Source organism: Schistocerca piceifrons, chromosome 3 (genome assembly GCF_021461385.2).
Source record: "Schistocerca piceifrons isolate TAMUIC-IGC-003096 chromosome 3, iqSchPice1.1, whole genome shotgun sequence".
NCBI lineage: Eukaryota > Metazoa > Arthropoda > Insecta > Orthoptera > Acrididae > Schistocerca > Schistocerca piceifrons.
In genome coordinates, this window is record NC_060140.1 from 770169682 (window position 1) to 770188453 (window position 18772).

Here is an 18772-nt window from a genome sequence, read left to right on the forward strand (position 1 = left end):
TCGACGGAAGGCACTGCGGACCTGCAAACTGAAACACGGTGAGCGTCTTTCCATTTGCCTCCAACTCACGTTATACAGTTGCGAACCAGATGACAGATTTTGGAAACTACGCCAGGACCAGTTTACCTAACTTTTGCAGAAACGATGAAACGTTCGATTATCTCGTTCACATTGACTCAGTCACGTGGAACGAAGGCCAAGAGCCGGTTTTTACGCCTGCTTACGAGTGTGGCAAATCCACCGCCAGTTAACCAGCAACAGCATTCACTGGAGTGCCGGTAACATTATATTTAATTGAATGCCACGTCTGACCCGGCAATGAAAATAATTCTTACTTGCTGTCCTTAAGAAAGCTATGCGTAAAACCGAACACCAGGTTACTGAGCAAAAGCAAGCATTTCCTGTAGGGGACACAATGACCATTGTAATTAATGTACAGAACACGGCCAAAGATCGCGTAGTATCTGATTTAATTTGACTGCTTTCACGTGTCAGACGCTAGAATCCTCATACCCATTGTCGAAGCGGCAACACGTTAAATGCTGAAAGTACCCCTCGGTGCCACCATCAAAACGAAGTGGTGTGAGAACTAAATTTTCACGGTTATGTTATGAACTCGCAGAGATCTTCTTTGACTATAATTTAAAAAAAGGAGCTTAGCAGATACTCTAAACTGAACTTCGAAAGATATCTCGTATTACCGTCATTTATTTCCAAATATCTCTTTTGTATGAAGGGTGAATTGTCATTGGAGTCTCTTTCGTTTGATAATGAAAAAATTTTGATCTTCTTCCCGAAGTACTCCCGGCTTAGTAGAAAGGTTCATTTTAACATGGGTAAGTAGACGCAGGAATTCTGGAAATCTATTTTTGTTTATACGAAAAATCCTCTAAGTAAAGTGTCTCCTTTTGCAACGTACGCTGCGATAAGCGCACTGTTACTTTCATGTATCTAATATAATCAGCACTAACTAATAAAACCCTTACAGAAAGCGTGATCCGTGTCATTTTATACACAGATTTAAAAATTATGCAGAAACATTTAACAACTACCGGTTAAGATTATTTAATTTTACACAAAAAAGTAGTTTCAATTTATTATGCGTATCTAGACACTAACACGTTTAACGTTGTGTACGAGTATTAAACGATATTGCAAAATTACACGTCTCCAAATATTGGACGTAAACAACATGTTCTTAATTTGTCTTCTTTAAGTAATTGGATATTTTTTCACCCGTGAGTACAGTATTTGTGAAGTCTAAAACAAGGACCGGTCAGTAATGCAGCTGACTAGCTGATTTTCCTGCTCCTATTCGTCTACTACAGCAATGTCGTGGCATGATGCTACTCACGAAATTAATCATTATCCTCTACAGGTAACAACATCTGGAAGTTAACAGATTTGATATTTACAAACAGTTATCAACTTTTAATAGCTGTATAACATGAACAAAATAGATTTTTCTACGTAGTCGAACTCTTTATATATTATATACTCAGGTACTTCATTTACAATAGCATTTAACGAACACTTTTCGTCTTAGCAATTCTGTTAATTCTTTTCTTAACAGAAAGACGTTTTAAGTGTTTTATATAGTAATTACTTGTTCTTTGTAGTTAGCACATAACGTTTTGCAGTCGATTTTGCTATGAGTATCATTCAAGACATATATAATTTTTCTAAACTTTCTAAACATGGAACTAACTAGCTGTGTTCATTTATTACAGATGATTACGAATTACGAACTCCAACATCATTCGTGTCATCAAAAAATTAGGTTTTAGTTCACGTATTACACAGATATTTATTCGACAAGTGACATGCGAAAGATTTAAGTTACCTGCCTGTCTCAATAGCTTCAAGGAAACAGGAATGCCTGTGAAAATGATAGCCGGCCGCTGTGGCCTAGAGGTTCTAGGAGCTTCAATCCGAAACCGCGCGACTGCTACGGTCGCAGGTTCGACTCCTGCCTCCGGCGTGGATATGTGTGATGTCCTTAGGTTAGTTAGGTTTAAGTAGTTCTAAGTTCTAGGCGACTGATGACCTCAGATGTTAAGTCCCATAGTGCTCAGAGCCATTTGAACCATCTGAACCATTTGAAAATGACAAAGATAAGACATCCGAACGCGGAGATTTTCGATTCCTTACTACTCACGTCATTGTCCTAGTCAACTACCTGGTTTCCCAATTACTCAACAAGTTGAAGGGTTCTGTCTTTAGCGTTGGCCTCCTAGATTGGTCATGTAAACGATTTTTCAGCTCTAGAGTAAATGTTCTGTGTTGTTTCTCATTGTGTTCACTAGGCTTCATTCTTTCGAGCTTTCGTTCTGATTACATTTTTTCTATCAAACATCCCCTGTTATACGAACACGAATTCTTTCTACTGTCCAAAATAGCGTTATTTTATTTGAGATTGTGTGGAAACTCTTCGCTGTAATTATGAACGGTTTTCTACCATTAGTACACGGCTGTGAAGCGAGTGGAGGCAGTGGTAGGTAATCAGAGCATCGTTTATTAATACACGGGCAGGGTTGTCCAATTGGAATATGTACCATGTATGACGTCAGAATGTTGCGGGTATAGATGCAGCTTATGGCGCAAATGTAGACACGCTATAAATAAGAGCGGTCTGCTACACACATGGCAGCATATCACAAGTTAACCAACTTTGATGATAGGATGACGATTGGCGCAAGATGCATGGCTCATGGCTTACTGAACACACGAGGAAAGAGACTTGAAAAGACATTCGGCAGTCCTCACATTGTTTTTCGCGTTTTCACCAAATCTTTTTAGTTACCATAGATTTATTTCTCCTCTCTCAGAACTGAAATGATAATTTTAACGGTATCTGAACATAAGATTTTACCATTTCCATGATCATTGTAGTTGTAAATATATTTTTTTCTGTGGAGGTCATTTTGATGAAGCTGTACCCAAAACTCTTACCCGAGAAAGTATAGACCCATGAATTATACCGTAAGATGTTCAAGATTAGCTTTTTTAAGTTGCACTCGACGACTCTTTCTGAACTTAGGTACAGAAACATGTAACGTACTGGGCAGGTATCTGACAGGAATTGTGTAGAAGAAAAATGTGTAAATAGACCGTGTGAGAAATAAAATAGTCGTTCAGACCTAATCCAATTAACTTTTGACTTCGTTGCATGTAAATTTCTAAAAGTAATGTTTTTTCTTATTCTTTATTGTAAATAACTTTTCCATATCATATGCCACAACCACACTTCTCGCATCGCCGAAATCACATGATAGCGTGAAAATTCACTCTCAAGGTGGAAAATGGAATTGTCTTTCATTGTAAATGTCGACAGTCTGTAACGAAGATCATCCATGAGCCTTTTGAGACAGTAAGTTATTTGAAGAATATGGAAAAATTAAAGTTCTCAATTTCTCACAGCATCTCATAAGTCTCATTAATTTAATCCAAAAATGAACGAGCAATGAACATTAGCTGTTCAAATGGTTCAAATGGCTCTGAGCACTATGGGACTTAACTTCTGAGGTCATCAGTCCCCTAGAACTCAGAACTACTTAAACCTTACTAACCTAAGGACATAACACACATCCATGCCCGAGGCAGGATTCGAACCTGCGACCGCAGTGGTCGCGCGGCTCCAGACTGTAGCGCCTTGAACCACACGGCCACTCCGGCCGGCATTAGCTGTTCAGAAAGGACGAATGGCTACTAAATGTTTGTCAAGGAAGGTGAACGCAAAAACAATGACTAGTGCTGCTTCTCGGCTCTGATGGAGGTACCCAGAAAACAACACGTCACAGTAAAGAGAACGACTTGTTTTCTGAAAACGCAAACAGCGTTTAAATTCGATAGTTTTGCACGATCCCCTTAATTAAGCGTTCTGTTAATACTAGATTCCTGTGGCATTTCTGTGATGCATAACAGTTAATGTCGTTGTCACACCGACCATCGGTATCGCAGTAATATTCAGTCTGATTGGTTGTCATCAGTTCCACCGATAGTTAAGGCAGCTTTATCAGAATGTAATACCGCAGCGCTAATCACTGAACTCGTATGTGTAAAAAGCAATACGTTAACTCCACAGTCTTGTTACATCAAACGAAGATATTTCTGCATTTAAAGCCCAAGGGAGTTTTACAGCTTCTTCAACAATGAACAGCCCATACCCATTAATCATCCTTGTACCAACGCGATAAGACGCTAAGTCAGAAAAAATTCTACAAAAAGGAAAAAGCAAACTATCAAAACAATTTTTTCATAGTCTTCTACAGTGATGTAAGGACTTCATTGTTTTAGTTATTATGTACTCGGAATAAGTTTTTTTCCTCTGTTTTATTTGAATCCATCTCTTTGTGTTTAATCCAGATCACAAAGTATTTTCAGTGTTACGACCAAATCCGATCTACTTTGTGAGCCATCTTCAAACGATATGAATACTAGATATTGTCTTACGCAATCGCTCGTATTCACACTGTCCGAAAATGACTCGCTAATCACTTGAGTGCCACTCACAACATTCCAGATATTTTGTATTACCTGGATTACAGACTTAATTTGTCCCCCCAGGGGGTCCACAACTCTCTTGTGGACAGGTGCGTAGCGAGCACGGGACCCCGAGATAATATGGCCCTCCTTCCTTTCCGGGCTGCATACCTTCCTTTTCCGCATCCTTCCCTCTCCCCCATCTTCGCCCCTCCTCCCCTCACCTCTGGCTCTTTCCTTCCCTTTCTCCCCCTCTGGGAGTATGGTTTGTGCCTATGTCCGGAGACAGACGCTCGTAAATGTACCACATTCTTCGCCTTCTCTGCTCGTATGTCTTCATCCTTCCTTTGTCCTTCTCTTTTCCTTACCTCTTCTCTTTACCCTTTTCTCCGCTGCGGCGTTTGAGACCTCTCCTCTTTCCTTTCTCTTCCTTTGTTTTTCCCTTTCTCTTTCTTCCTCCCTGTGCGTGTCTGAAGGCCGACCCACGCATTTTTGTGCGTAGCCGGTGACGGGGTAACGCGTAATTCCCCGCCCCGGGTAGACAGGTAGGACACGTACGTACTCCCTGGTAACGGCCAGGCCCAGGGAGGGGTGATTACCCGAGCTGATACCTTCCGAAAGTGCCGATTGGTCCCTCCGTCCGTTTGTCGGGAGGTGTGACCTGAGGTGTGAACAATCACCTAAGGCGGGAGTGCCCTCAGAGAGGGCCCCCACAAGAGAGGACCGCGCCATCGGAGACGCCGGTAATCATGGGGGATTCTTCCGCAATGGTTTCCTCACCTTCCACTATGTCTGCTCACAAGCGTAAGTTCACTGAGTCTCAGCCACAGACAGTTCTTCCATCGTTGCCACAGTTCCTTGTTGTTTCTCGGTCTGACGAAGGTCACGACTTCTCCACAGTCAACCCTTTCATTATTCAGAAAGGTGTCGCCGCAATTTCAGGTCCTGTAAAGTCTTGTTCCAGATTACGGAATGACACCTTGTTGTTAGAAACAGTCAGTGCCCTCCAGGCACAAAAATTGCTGCGTACTTCACTGCTCCACACCTTCCCTGTCTGGGTTGAAGCGCACCGCACTTTAAATTCCTCACGTGGAGTCGTTTATACACGCTCCCTCGATGGATTGTCTGACGAAGAAATTCAGCACTACCTGTCTGACCAAGGCGTAACGGCTGTTCATAGACTTATGAAAAGGGTTGACACGAACATCATTCCAACCCACACTGTCTTCTTGACATTTGACAAAGTTCAACTCCCATCGAAAATCAAAGCAGGCTATGAGATAAGTTCCGTTCGCCCTTACGTCCCAAACCCTACGCGTTGCTATCGATGTCAGTGGTTCAATCACACCAGCCAGTCCTGTTCCAATCCGGCCAAATGTGTTACGTGTGGCAAGGATGCCCATGAGCGTGCTTGTCCACCTCCATCCCCTCGCTGCATCAACTGTATGGGTGACCACGCTGCTTCCTCTCGAGATTGCCCCGTTTTTAAGGACGAAAAGCGCATCCAGGAAATCAGAGTGAAGGAAAAGGTGTCGACCTTGCTGCTCGAAAATTATTCGCCAGTCGACAGCCCACCGTGCCTCAGACAGGAAAATACAGCACTGTCCTTGCTTCTCCTCGGCCAACAAAGGAGGCGGCCATGCAGACTTGCGACCTCACCTTTAGTGCCACGGTCATCAGATCGGCCAGCGCAAAGATCGCCCATTCAACCTCACCACTTTCGCCTGCCCACTCTATGGCTCACCCTTCATCGGGTTCTGCTAAATCTCGAGCCCAAAAGTCAGACACCAAAACTTCGAAAAAAGAGCATACTTGTGAAGATTTTTTACGTACCCCAACTTCACAACCATCGGTTCCTCCTTCTTCTAAACATCGTATTTCCAAGAAGGCTACAAAGAAACCCAGTTCATCTCCTTCTCCGCCAAGGCGTGTCCCATCTACAGCACCACCTGGCGGAAATCGCCCTCGGCTGTCTTCTGTGTCGCCGAGGCACACTGCTGGCGGCCGATCAACTGGCCGATCGCTGGTGGCAGTAGCTGCTCCTAAACAACCTATGGATCAGGATCTTCTGCCTTCGGCTGAATGCCATTCCATGCTATCGGTCGCAAGCTCTGAGCAGTCGTTGAGTTGACAGCAACCTTGGTCACATACCTCCATTTTTTGTTCACCCTATGTCCATTATCCACTGGAATATCCGCGGCATTCGAGCCAATCGGGATGAATTGTCGATCCTCTTACGATCCTACTCCCCGGTCATCTTCTGTCTTCAGGAAACAAAGCTGCGTCCCCATGACCGCTTTGTTCTCCCTCATTTTCAGTCCATCCGATATGATCTCCCCTCTGTTGAAGGCACTCCAGCCCATGGAGGACTCATGATTCTTCTCCATGATACTCTCCATTATCACCCAATCCACTTAAACACTTCCTTCCAAGCTGTCGCCGTCCGTCTTTCCCTTTCTTGATACACGTTCTCTCTTTGTACTGTATACATTCCATCGTCCACACCAATGGCACGAGCTGATCTCCTTCATCATCTTGGTCAGCTTCCACCCCCCTATTTGCTGGTTGTGGACTTCAATGCCCACCACCCGCTTTGGGGATCTCCACATCCTTGTCCACGTGGCTCACTATTGCTAGACGTCTTCTACCAAGCGGATCTAGTTTGCCTCAACACTGGGGTCCCGACATTTTTGTCTGCCTCCACGACAAATTTATCTCATTTGGATCTTGCGGTCGGTACTGTTGCGCTAGCTCGGCGCTTCGAATGGTTCGCCCTTGATGATACACACTCGAGTGACCACTTTCCATGTGTCCTTAGACTGCAGCCTCAACTGCCATATATGCGTCCGCGACGCTGGAAGTTTTCCCAAGCCGATTGGACACTTTTTTCGTCTCTAGCGACATTCGATGACCGTCACTTTCCCGGCGTCGACGATGATGTCACACATATTACCGACGTTATTCTTACAGCTGCGGAACTTTCAATACCACGCACCTCCGAATTGACCCGGCGCCCCCCAGTTCCTTGGTGGAACGAGGCATGCCGTGACGCAATACGTGAGCGGCGACGTGCTCTTCGCGTTTTCCGCCACCATCCTACTTTGGCCAACTGTATCCGCTATAAGCAGTTCCGTGCGCGATGTCGTCGTGTCATCCGCGATAGCAAGAAGGCAAGCTGGAAATCCTTTATTAGCTCATTTAACACCTTCACTCCCTCCTCGGAAGTTTGGAGTCGGCTTCGACGGTTCTGAGGCGCGCCTAGTTTCTCCCCGGTCTCTGGGCTCACTGTCGCGCATGATACATTAGTGGTCCCCGTCGCAATTTCTAACTCATTGGGTCAGCACTTTGCTGAGATTTCGAGCTCTTCAAATTACCCGCCAGCGTTTCTCCCAAAGAAACGTGCAGCGGAAGTGCGACATCTTGCTTTCTCCTCTCAAAATCGCGAAAGCTACAATACTGTTTTCTCCATGCGGGAACTCCAACATGCACTCTCTTCTTTTCGCTCCTCCGCCCCAGGACCGGATGGTATCCACGTCCAAATGTTGCTGCATTTATCAACCCATAGTCTGCGTTACCTCCTTCGCCTTTATAATCGAATTTGGACCGACAGTACTTTTCCAGACGGTGGCGGGAAGCTATCGTCGTACCTGTTCCGAAACCTGGAAAGGACAAACATCTCCCCACTAGCTATCGCCCCATTTCTCTCACGAGTAGTGTCTGTAAGGTTTTGGAGCGTATGGTGAATTACCGTTTAGCTTGGTGGCTGGACTCCCGCAGCCTTTTAACACCTGCCCAATGCGGATTCCGAAAGCATCATTCTGCAGTTGACCATCTTGTTGCTCTCTCCACTTATATCATGAACAATTTTCTCCGGAAACGCCAAACAGTAGCAATATTTTTTGATCTGGAGAGAGCATACGATACCTGTTGGAGGACAGGCATCCTCCGCACACTGTTCTCTTGGGGCTTTCGAGGTCGGCTGCCCCTTTTTCTTCGCGATTTTATGGCAGAGCGCACATTTAGGGTGCGGGTGAACACTACTCTCTCACGTACTTTCTCCCAAGAAAACGGGGTACCCCAGGGCTCCGTGCTGAGAGTTGTACTGTTTACCATTGCCATAAATCCAATTATGGATTGTCTCCTTCCTGATGTCTCGGGCTCCCTCTTTGTGGACGATTTTGCGATCTACTACAGCTCTCAACGGACCAGCTTCTTGAACGACGTCTTCAAGGATGTCTCGATCGCCTCTTGGAACATCGAAACCGGCTTCCGTTTTTCTCCCAGTAAGACCGTTCGTGTTAATTTTTGGCGACGTAAGGAGTTTCTTCCACCCTCCTTACATCTAGGACCTGTCAACCTTCCGTTTTCAGATGTCGCTAAATTTTTGGTCTTATGTTTGACAGAAAACTGTGCTGGTCCTTCCACGTTTCCTATCTTTCGGCTCGCTGTCTGCGATCCCTCAACACCCTCCGTGTCCTGAATGGTACCTCCTGAGGAGCGGACCGAGTGGTCCTTTTCCGCCTCTATCGCGCCTTATTGCGCTCGAATGGACTATGGAAGCATAGTCTACTCCTCTGCTCGGCCGTCTATTCTTCGGCGTCTCGACTCTATCCACCACCGTGGATTACGTTTAGTGTCTGGAGCTTTTTACACCAGCCCTGTGGAAAGCCTTTATGCTGAGACTGCTGAACCTCCGCTGTCCAATCGGCGAGCAGTCTTTCTGAGTCGTTATGCTAGCCATGCCTGCTAATCCAGCCCATGACATTTTTTTCGACGCCTCCTTTGATGTAGGGTGTGCAGGCCGCCCCTCCTCCATACTATCACCGGGAGTCCGCTTCCGTCAAATGCTCCATTCTCTTTCCTAAAACCTTCTTGACAACTTGGGGTACAGCACCGCCTTGGCTCCGTCCCCGGATCTGCCTGCTCCGTGACCTTTGTCGATTTCCCAAGGATGGTACCCCTTCACTTGTTTATCGTCGGGCATTTGCTGCTCTATGTGCACAAATGACGGAAGCCACATTTACGTATTTACACCGATGGCTCGAAAACATCGTTGGGTGTAGGGAGTGCCTATATTGTTGGCGACACCCCAAATCACTTTCGGCTTCCCGACGAGTGTTCAGTTTATACTGCGGAGCTTTACGCTGTCCTCCAGGCTGTCCACTACATCCGCCGCCATCAGCGGATACAGTACGTTATCTGCTCAGATTCTCTCAGCTCTCTCCTCCGTCTCCAAGCTCTTTACCCTGTGCACCCTCTGGCCCACCGGATTCAGGACTGTCTGAGCTTGCTCCACCTGGGGGGGGGGGGGGGGGGGGGCGTCTCGGCGTCGTGTTCCTCTGGCTCCCGGGACACGTTGGTATCTGTGGAAATGAGGCGGCCGATATAGCAGCCAAGGCTGCAGTCTCTCTTCTTCGGCCAGCTCTTCAATCGATTCCCTTCGCCGATCTACGGAGCGTTTTATGTCGTCGTGTTGTTTTTTTATGGCACGCACATTGGTCGACACTTCCCCATAATAAATTGCTGGACGTGAAAGCTCTTCCTTGTGCTTGGACCTCTTCCTCCCGAACGCGTCGTCGGGAGGAGGTAATTTTAACTAGACTCCGGATAGGGCACTGTCTTTTTAGCCATCGACATCTTTTAAGGACGATCCTCCCCCACTCTGTCCCCAATGCTCTCAGCTGTGGACGGCAAGACATCTTTTAATTGAGTGCCCCTATTTTAATCCGTTACGCTCCCGTCTACAGCTGTCGCCTGATATATCGTCGATTTTAGAAGATGACACGCGCTCAGCCGATCGCGTTCTCAAGTTTATTAGTGCCAGTGAAATGACGTCAGTCATTTGAAGCTTTTTTGGGGGACAACCAACCTCTTTCTGTAGTGGATTTTTAAGCCTTCCTTCTGCTTTTAGTTTCTCCAATTTTATGACTTTCGTTCCCATTGCTGCTGGTTTCCATTTTCGGTTTTTTACTGTTTCCTAAGTCACGGACCGGGCGCTAATGACCATAGCAGTTTTGTGCCCTAAAACCAAAACAAAAAAAAGACTTAATCTGTCTATGAAAGACATCACTTCGAGAATAGTAGTGAGACACTAATTATTCATTTTGTCACTGAGTGCCGCTTTCGTCTCCGCCATCGTTGCAGGTTTCCTTTATTTGGAAACTTCATTATATTGCTGAGAGCATTTCCTTTCGCTTTTAAAAGGAAGTATATCAAAAAATTCTGATCCTCACAAAGAAGAGAGATTACACAGTTTATCAGCTTTCTACTATCTACCTACGAAGCACTATTACGTCAGTATGAGGATGTGAGCGCACGCGAGTGTGTGAAACCTCTGTAGTTTATTTTCCGGATTGCACATAAACACGGTGTCCCAAGACGAATGGTCAATATCCAGGGATATGAGAGCTCATTTGAAGCAAAAAAAAAAACATAGTTTGTTGATTCCATGCCGTATAAAAGTGCCTTCATCAGTGAATATTTTTAATGAAAGCAAAGGGCGATCGGAATTTAACCAGTGACAAAATGTAATGCTTGCTATACACGTATTCGTGGGACACTGACACGTGCAGGAAGTCATAATGTGCTGGTAGTAGGATTACGCTGCATCATTTCAAAAATGTCCAAAAATGAGAACCTGTTTACGCAATGTGTTGAGAACTCTGGTAAACACACTATGATCGGGAATTCAATGAGTCGGAAAGCGCCGACGGTATTTTTCGACAGTGCCTTCATGCTCTATTCCGAACGGTTTCCGAGGGAGAGCACATTTAATGTGAATTTGTTGTTTTGGACCAATGGCGCGCACATTTGTGTCTTACCCACTCACCCGTCTGACGTTTTATTATAGCCTAACCTACCTCACTGCTTTCAACCTATTTGCATAGCTTTTTACCGCTAAACTAACCTGTTAAATGCGCAATTGTCCACGGTGTGTTGTGAGTGTATTAGTGCAGAGACTTGAGAATGCATCAGAGAGGAACATCGGTTAACCGTGTTTGTACACACGCGGGCTAAAATACCACATATCTACACTAATGAAGAATATGCAGGTAATATGCAGAAATGGTAGACAGGTTTACGGTTTCTGCTATGATAGCGCTTCTGTTGCTGTCGAAGGATACCGTCGGCGCTTTCCGAAGCATAGAACTCCCGAACGTAGTGTGTTTACCAGAGTTCTCAACATATTGCGTGAACAGGTTCTCATTTTTCGACATTTTGAAAATGGTGCAGCGGAATCATACTACCGCCACATTATGACTTTTTGCACGTGTCCAATGTCCCACGAATACGTGTATAGCAAGCATTACACGCGCAGAACATGTACCCATTTCACATACAGCCTGTCCACTATCTTCACATTGGCAACAATACCACATGACTAGAATTTTGTCACTGGTTACAATCCGATCGGCATTTGCTTTAAATAGTAATATTCACTGATGAAGGCACTTTTACACGGCATGGGATCAACAAAACACATAATTACCGTCGATGGTCGCAGGAAATTACAAACACTACAGTGGAAACAAATTTCCAAATTCGTTTTTCGTTCAGTATTTGGTAGTGGCATGATCGATAACATGTTGATTGGTCCAGTCATTTTAGGAGAGCGAATGATGGGACAAAATATATTGCATCTTCGGAAAATTCGTTTCTTGAACTCCTCCAGGACGTGTCTTTAGCCAAGTGCACTGCAATGTACTTCCAACACGACGGAGCCCCTCCACATTTTAGCAGACGTGTGAGGGATCATTTCAACCGCACTTACTCTAATCGCTGGATTAGGAGCGGTAGTACAGTTAACTGGCCACCAAAATCACCGGACCTTGCGCCATTAGGTTTTTGTGTATGGAGTTGGACGAGGTGTGAGGTGTACAAACGAAAGATGATTACACGATACGAACTACTTGGCAGCATCATGAACACTGCTACCCTCATTAGGGAACGTGCAGAGATACTGGCAAGCAGCACAAACATGCTTTCTGAGTAGCACGTAGATGCGCTGAAGTTGACGGTGAGATAATCGGAAATCTATTGTGAACTGTAAAAGAGCTATAATATGATGTGTACGACAATACTTAGAGGTAATTTTAAATAAATGGTTTGGCGATTTGACAGGGCTCTATTATAAACTATCAATTAATAAAACAGTCAAGATCACAATAATCATTTATTTAAAAATGATGACCGGTTTCGACCTTTATGCCCGGACATCTTCAGATCTAACGCACTGTAAAGAGAGGAAGAATGCCAAATTAAATAGAGAAATCAGAAAATAATATAGTCTGCGAAAAAAGAAAAGAAAGTCCAACAAGAGTTAAAATAACGTTGCATTTACCCAAATGGCTACAGCCGGCGGTGCACGGAACGGTTGCGTGAAGTCATAGTCGTTTACTGCTGTTGATGGGTAATCTGCCGCGGGTTAAATAGAGAGGAAAACAAGCGTTTATGCCTCAGCCAATGGGCTCTCTTTATAGCTCTACAGTGCGTCAGATCTGAAGTTGGCCAGCCTAAACTGGTCGTTTTTTTAAATGAATGATTATTGCAATCTTGACTGTTTTATTAACTAAATACTTAGAGGTGAATGTGTTAAAAGCACACATTTTTCAAATGGTACCTTGTAAAATGCATGTTTTAATGCTAACTAACTGTTGTACAGGTGTGTATGTGTAAGCCTGACAATGAGCTGAATAATACAGAAATTAACTAACGATATACATTAAATGTGTTATAATTCGGAAACTTTCCGGAATCGGGCATATGCCCATATGAGGCCGTCTGCTTCAAATGATTGTTCACGTCATAACCCTGAATGTTGACCATTCCTCCGGGGACTAACCTGTACGTCGCATTTATCTCCCTTCATTCCAAGCAGAAATGGGTTCCCCCCCGTCACCATTCATATCGTCGGGGATTCTATCGCCCTGGATGGCACTACGATGGCGACGTGACATCCGTACGTCAGACACTTGTGGAGTTCCTGTGCATTGTTTTATGAGCGTGAAAACATTTTCTCTGCGATAGTGAAGATCCACCCTGGACACAATTGAACTCCGAAATGCAATTCTTCTGTAATCTCCGATATGCTAAAACAATTGCCTTCTTGTACTGATTATCACCCCACGGTCAAAATTGGTTGACACGCAATGGCTGCAATTTTCATTAGGTACCTGTCTATAACAGTCTGCTCAAATATCGTCTCTATACTCACGCTAAAGGCCACTCCTAGGTCCAATATTCTGGCGTCACGCAAGAAACATTTTAAAATGGGTCATTACCATAATTTTTGTACTCAGTTTCAGGTGTCATAAAGTTTCAAACTGCGAAATCCATGGAGTATGCATTGCCGCTTTACTCTATTAGTATATTATTAACAGGTATAATATTTACTTACTAGGATTTCCCTTCGTAAAGAACTTGGAAAAATAACAGCTCTTTGCATAAAGAGTGCAAACCGCTGCATTCCCATAACTGTTTACTTTGTAGCGATACTTTTAATTCGTTGTACGTCATACATTCGACTATTGTATATTCATCCAGGTGAATATCTACACTTCACAAGTCACCTTACGATTGGTAACGGAGCGTACTTCGTGTACAATATTTACCAGCTGATAATCTCAAAATGGTTCAAATGGCTCTGATTACTATGGGACTTAACTTATGAGGTCATCAGTCCCTAGAACTTTAGAACTACTTAAACCTAACTAATCTAAGGACATCACACACATTCATGCCCGAGGCAGGATTCGAACCTGCAACCGTAGCAGTCACGCGGTTCCAGACTGTAGCGCCTAGAACCGCTCGGCCACGATAATCTCACTATTGTGCTGTAGCCTTCTGTACCTGTTACCATCCGCTGCTATCCTTTCTCATTCCTTAACTGTTAGAGTCTGTCAGAAGTGATCACATATGTTAGTCATTTCATGAGATTGCGTTTTTTATTGCAGGTGGATGCCAGTGGGGTCGTCTCGTGAACGGATTGTCTAGTTGGAACGACTTGCACGCCATGGACGTCGGCTTCAGAGATCTCAAGTACACCGTCAACAAGTGGTACCGGTTTTCAGGTGAGCAACTTTAGTTATCAGATGACGCGACGAAGATCGAGGCGAAGCACTTAACTAGGTGGCCATTTCACTTATAAGAAACTGCAGATATCAATTACTAGTGAAAGCAAGAAGAAAATTAATGACCTTCGTATTCATACATAAACATTTAAGACATTTTGCAGGTCGCATTTTCAGAATAAATAACTACATATTTTAAAATGTAAACTGCAGGGCTTCACTGTCAAAACATCTTTCTTCTAAACAAGAGACCACAGTTCACAGATTTTCATGCTGAATGCAGCATAGTGCCAGACTGGGATTCGAACCAGATCACCTGTTTTGCGCCAGCAGTAATCTTAATCGTTTAGGCTATTAATGTTAGCCCCCAACATCGAATCTCACTGAAGTTCGCTGTTACTAATTCCGAAATCCACAACACCAAGCATTAAAATTCCACCATGAACGACAAGCTAATAACGAAATTTTACTTATTGTGTTTGCACAGTGTAACAGGAAGTTAGATCAAATTTGTAGATGATTTTGGCGAAATTTAGTACCTGGACCTGCTATTTCTATGGCGGATTTCATCAATGGTAGTGGGCAGCGATTGGTGGCGTGCCGGTCTCTCGGGAATCCATGACCAGATGTTTCCAGTGCGTGAGAGGCATGGGGAATGTGAGGGCCAAAACAATAGTCGAACATCCTTTGTATTAAGCTAGGTCAGGAGATCACGCACAAAATGCCATCTCTGTAGTTGAAAGGTGACGTCGTGGAGACAAATGTAGGGCGCAGCCACCGGCTCCAACATGGCACAGATGTACCGGCTGCAGTGCAAATTATAAGTTTTGGGAATCAAAAGTGACTGTGTCGTGTACTCAATGCACTCAGTTCCATCAGGCCAGGTGATCGGTTCATACCGCGACGGTGAATTCTGTCGCCCAACATTCGTTCTCCTTGGATCAGATATACACTGATACGTCGATCGTGAAGATGTATGCAGAACCAGCAATCGTTTGAAATTATGACGTGGTACTATCCATGATCCAAAGTTGTCATTGGGTGCCCTCTGATAGCCGCGTAAGGAAAGCCGCAACTATAGTAACTGTGTGACACCCTGAGAGGTACCCACATGCCTTGCTCATACTGTGGCATCAGTCAGGCCTGCAAGATGAGTGGTCTGCCAAGCGAATGGATTCATTCTTATTTATCGAGTAACATGAACTCTCGTACTCACAATTTAGTTACAAATTATCCTCCTGTATGAATAATACACAACGGAAACACGCATCTGACTATCAGTAATTTACAGAACTCTGACTGTTCACTACGCACTGGCAATACCACATTTTCTTTCCTTTTTATTTAACGGCTTTTATCAACACGTGGCCATCGCACTGAATATGAGTGGCGCACACATTATAAATTCTGGATATCATGACAACATACAATTCGAAGGAAAAGGCCACCAATCTTTTTCTTTTCACTATCTTATTTATTCCGATAAATTCTATAACCTAAACACACAAATTCTGTAACCTACAACAATAACACATGAGGAATTCCGCCCAGTGGGCATGGCTTAACATTGGTGATTCTCTACCTTATGGTCTCGTAATTATTTAAGGCTACAGTGCACTTTCTGGATAGGATGGTGGGTCTTTTATTGTTTCTCACACTTCGACTCTCACAATCATCATCACGTAACTTTCCTCCAGACCGAGCAGTACAAAAGAAACACGCATAAACCACTAATCTTTTGAAACTACCTCGCTACTCTCCCATGCAAACCACACATACCCAAATTACATGACATACACCACACTACAATATGAAATACTACACAGGGAATAGTCACAACATTATCACTTTCAGCTTTCCCACTTCAATTAATATTTATCCCAGTTTCACACGACACTGTCCCACTTCGTAATTCTACTTTCCAACTATGAACTCTGGAGATATATGCACGTCTTCCTGTGCAATGCAAGCCAAGTGGCGTTGCTGGATAGACGGCTGACTCACCTTGCTTCTCTCTCAGAGTTTGAATCTAGCGTCACACGGAATCATATCACGCAAAGTAATATTAAGAACGTATTCATCACACACGCGAGTCCTCAACTGATACCATGGACGAGTACTTCTCTTTATCTTTTGTCTCATACACAGTTTGAGACTCACACAGCACTCACCACGCGGAAGTACTCGTCTCTAATTTCAAGTCCTGCACACGCCATTTCTTAAATATTTCAACTTATGGTACACATGCTATTTCTTAAATATTTCAACTTATTGTACACACGCTAGTAATTCAGTTTAACTTAAGCACACGGAAGTATTTCAACTTATTGCTACACGTGGTTTCATTGTGACCGTTGGTCACTTCCGAAGATTACTACAATCCCATTAATATTACCTGCCTGACATTTAATTCTCCCCACAAAAGTTCCTGAAATAGAGAAATTATTATTTCAAACTACTCTTAAATATTCCACATGCATACCATGTCTCCACTCTTTTGTCTTTACGGAGCACAACTAAAACAGGTCTTAACAGCACAAGATCCAGCGGCAGAGTGCTGAAACATGGCCGATCTTCAGGTCCTCTCGCACCTCCTCTGTCGAAGCGGGGGAGCACCTTGCTACCGTATTGGTCAGCCACATTTCAGGCGCTCAAAGCTCTGGTAAGTTTCATCCCTTGGGTTCCACCGAAGGTGACCAAAGGATCGTCTCAAAGATGATCATATATTCACATTCACTATCTGCGGTTAGCAGACGACCATACATTCATTCATTTCACAGATCTCACCAAACTGGATGTAGCGATTTATTTTGTGGGAGTGCACCTGTGATCAATTAAATAAATTAATTGTCATTCTTTCCCACACTGGTATCCGCGTCGACAGGCCATGATCATGCCACTGTGCGGTTGTGCAGTAGTAAAAATCATTTGCATATCCAAGGATGTTGTACACTTCGCGTCATGTCGATGTTTATTGCATATTTTCTTTATGTTGCTGAAGTATTATTGGCCAGCAGTGACTACAAATGGAATTAAATTCTCAAAAATGATTCCACGTTTGCCACATGTTGTAACTGGACACGACATTCATATGGATTTGGCAATTGTCAGAGATATACAGGAGAGTCGGGTTCAAACACGTATTGCCATCTGTGACGAAAAGTTCTTTACTAACCAACATCGACATATTTTGTATAAGAGGTTCTCCGCAATTTCTTCATATTTGAAAATGAAGACATGACTGCCGGCAAGCTTACAATGTTTTGTGATACAAGGCATATAATAACAATGACTTTTCCATAGTTATTATTACTCCATTTAGTTCAACGATATGATGGTAATTTATATGAAACTAGTAACTTCCCGCAGCAATGTCTTCCGTTTCTGACTCAATATTCTTTCATCCAGGGTAGAGTAGCAAAGGCCCAGATATTTGCACTGCACAGCAGAGCTTCCGAGACCTGTACCAACGGTTAATTACCTTCCAGAGCCCGGAGACGTCGCCTAGTGCTACAATTACAATAGTTTCAGACCAGACCTGAATGCCTCTCATTGATCATTTGCCGGCAGACCCTTCAAATCAGGATAGTCATTTAGTGATCAGTCAGTATCTTAGTGATACCACGCAGTCTGTTGTTTGATTCCTTGAGCAGCCCCCCACATTTTCTCCCCATAATATTATCTCTTGAAATGCTTAGCTCACGGCGACCAACATCTAGAGGCCACGAAAGTCTGTAATAGGCACTCGGCCTTACCGTTATCGTTCCTCTTATTACACACATCAAAAAAAGTTTTGCGTCACCTCGGTTCCGAGCGTTCCGGAATCTGCACGGAAAATTGGAATAGAGATCAACATAAACATCATTTCCGCCCTTTTTATTGCTCATGAAAACCACACATTCCATGTTGTACCATCATACAGGGAGACCTTCAGAGGTGGTGGTCCAAAATGCTGTACACACCGGTACCTCTAATACTCAGTAGCACGTCCTCTTGCATTGATGTATGCCTGTATTCGTCGTTACATACTATCCACAAGTTCATCAAGACATAGTTGGTCCAGATTGTCCCACTCCTCAACGGCGATTCGGCGTAGATCCCTAAGAGTGGTTTGTGGGTCGCGTCGTCCATAAACAGTCATTTTGAATCTGTCCCCGGCATGTTCGATAGGGTTCATGTCTGGAGAACATGCTGGTCACTCTAGTCGATCGATATCATTA

General features: G+C 44.0%; 1 protein-coding gene across 1 annotated transcript in view; it reads left to right on the forward strand.

Moving 5' to 3' along the window:
* LOC124788468 (ATP-binding cassette sub-family G member 1) overlaps positions 1–18772 on the forward strand; it is a 522704-nt gene that overhangs the window by 68227 nt on the left and 435705 nt on the right. The window contains exon 2 of the mRNA XM_047255738.1: positions 14436–14552. Within this exon, the coding sequence (XP_047111694.1) occupies positions 14495–14552 (58 nt within the window). The 5' untranslated portion in view covers positions 14436–14494. The remainder of the gene's footprint in view (positions 1–14435; positions 14553–18772) is intronic.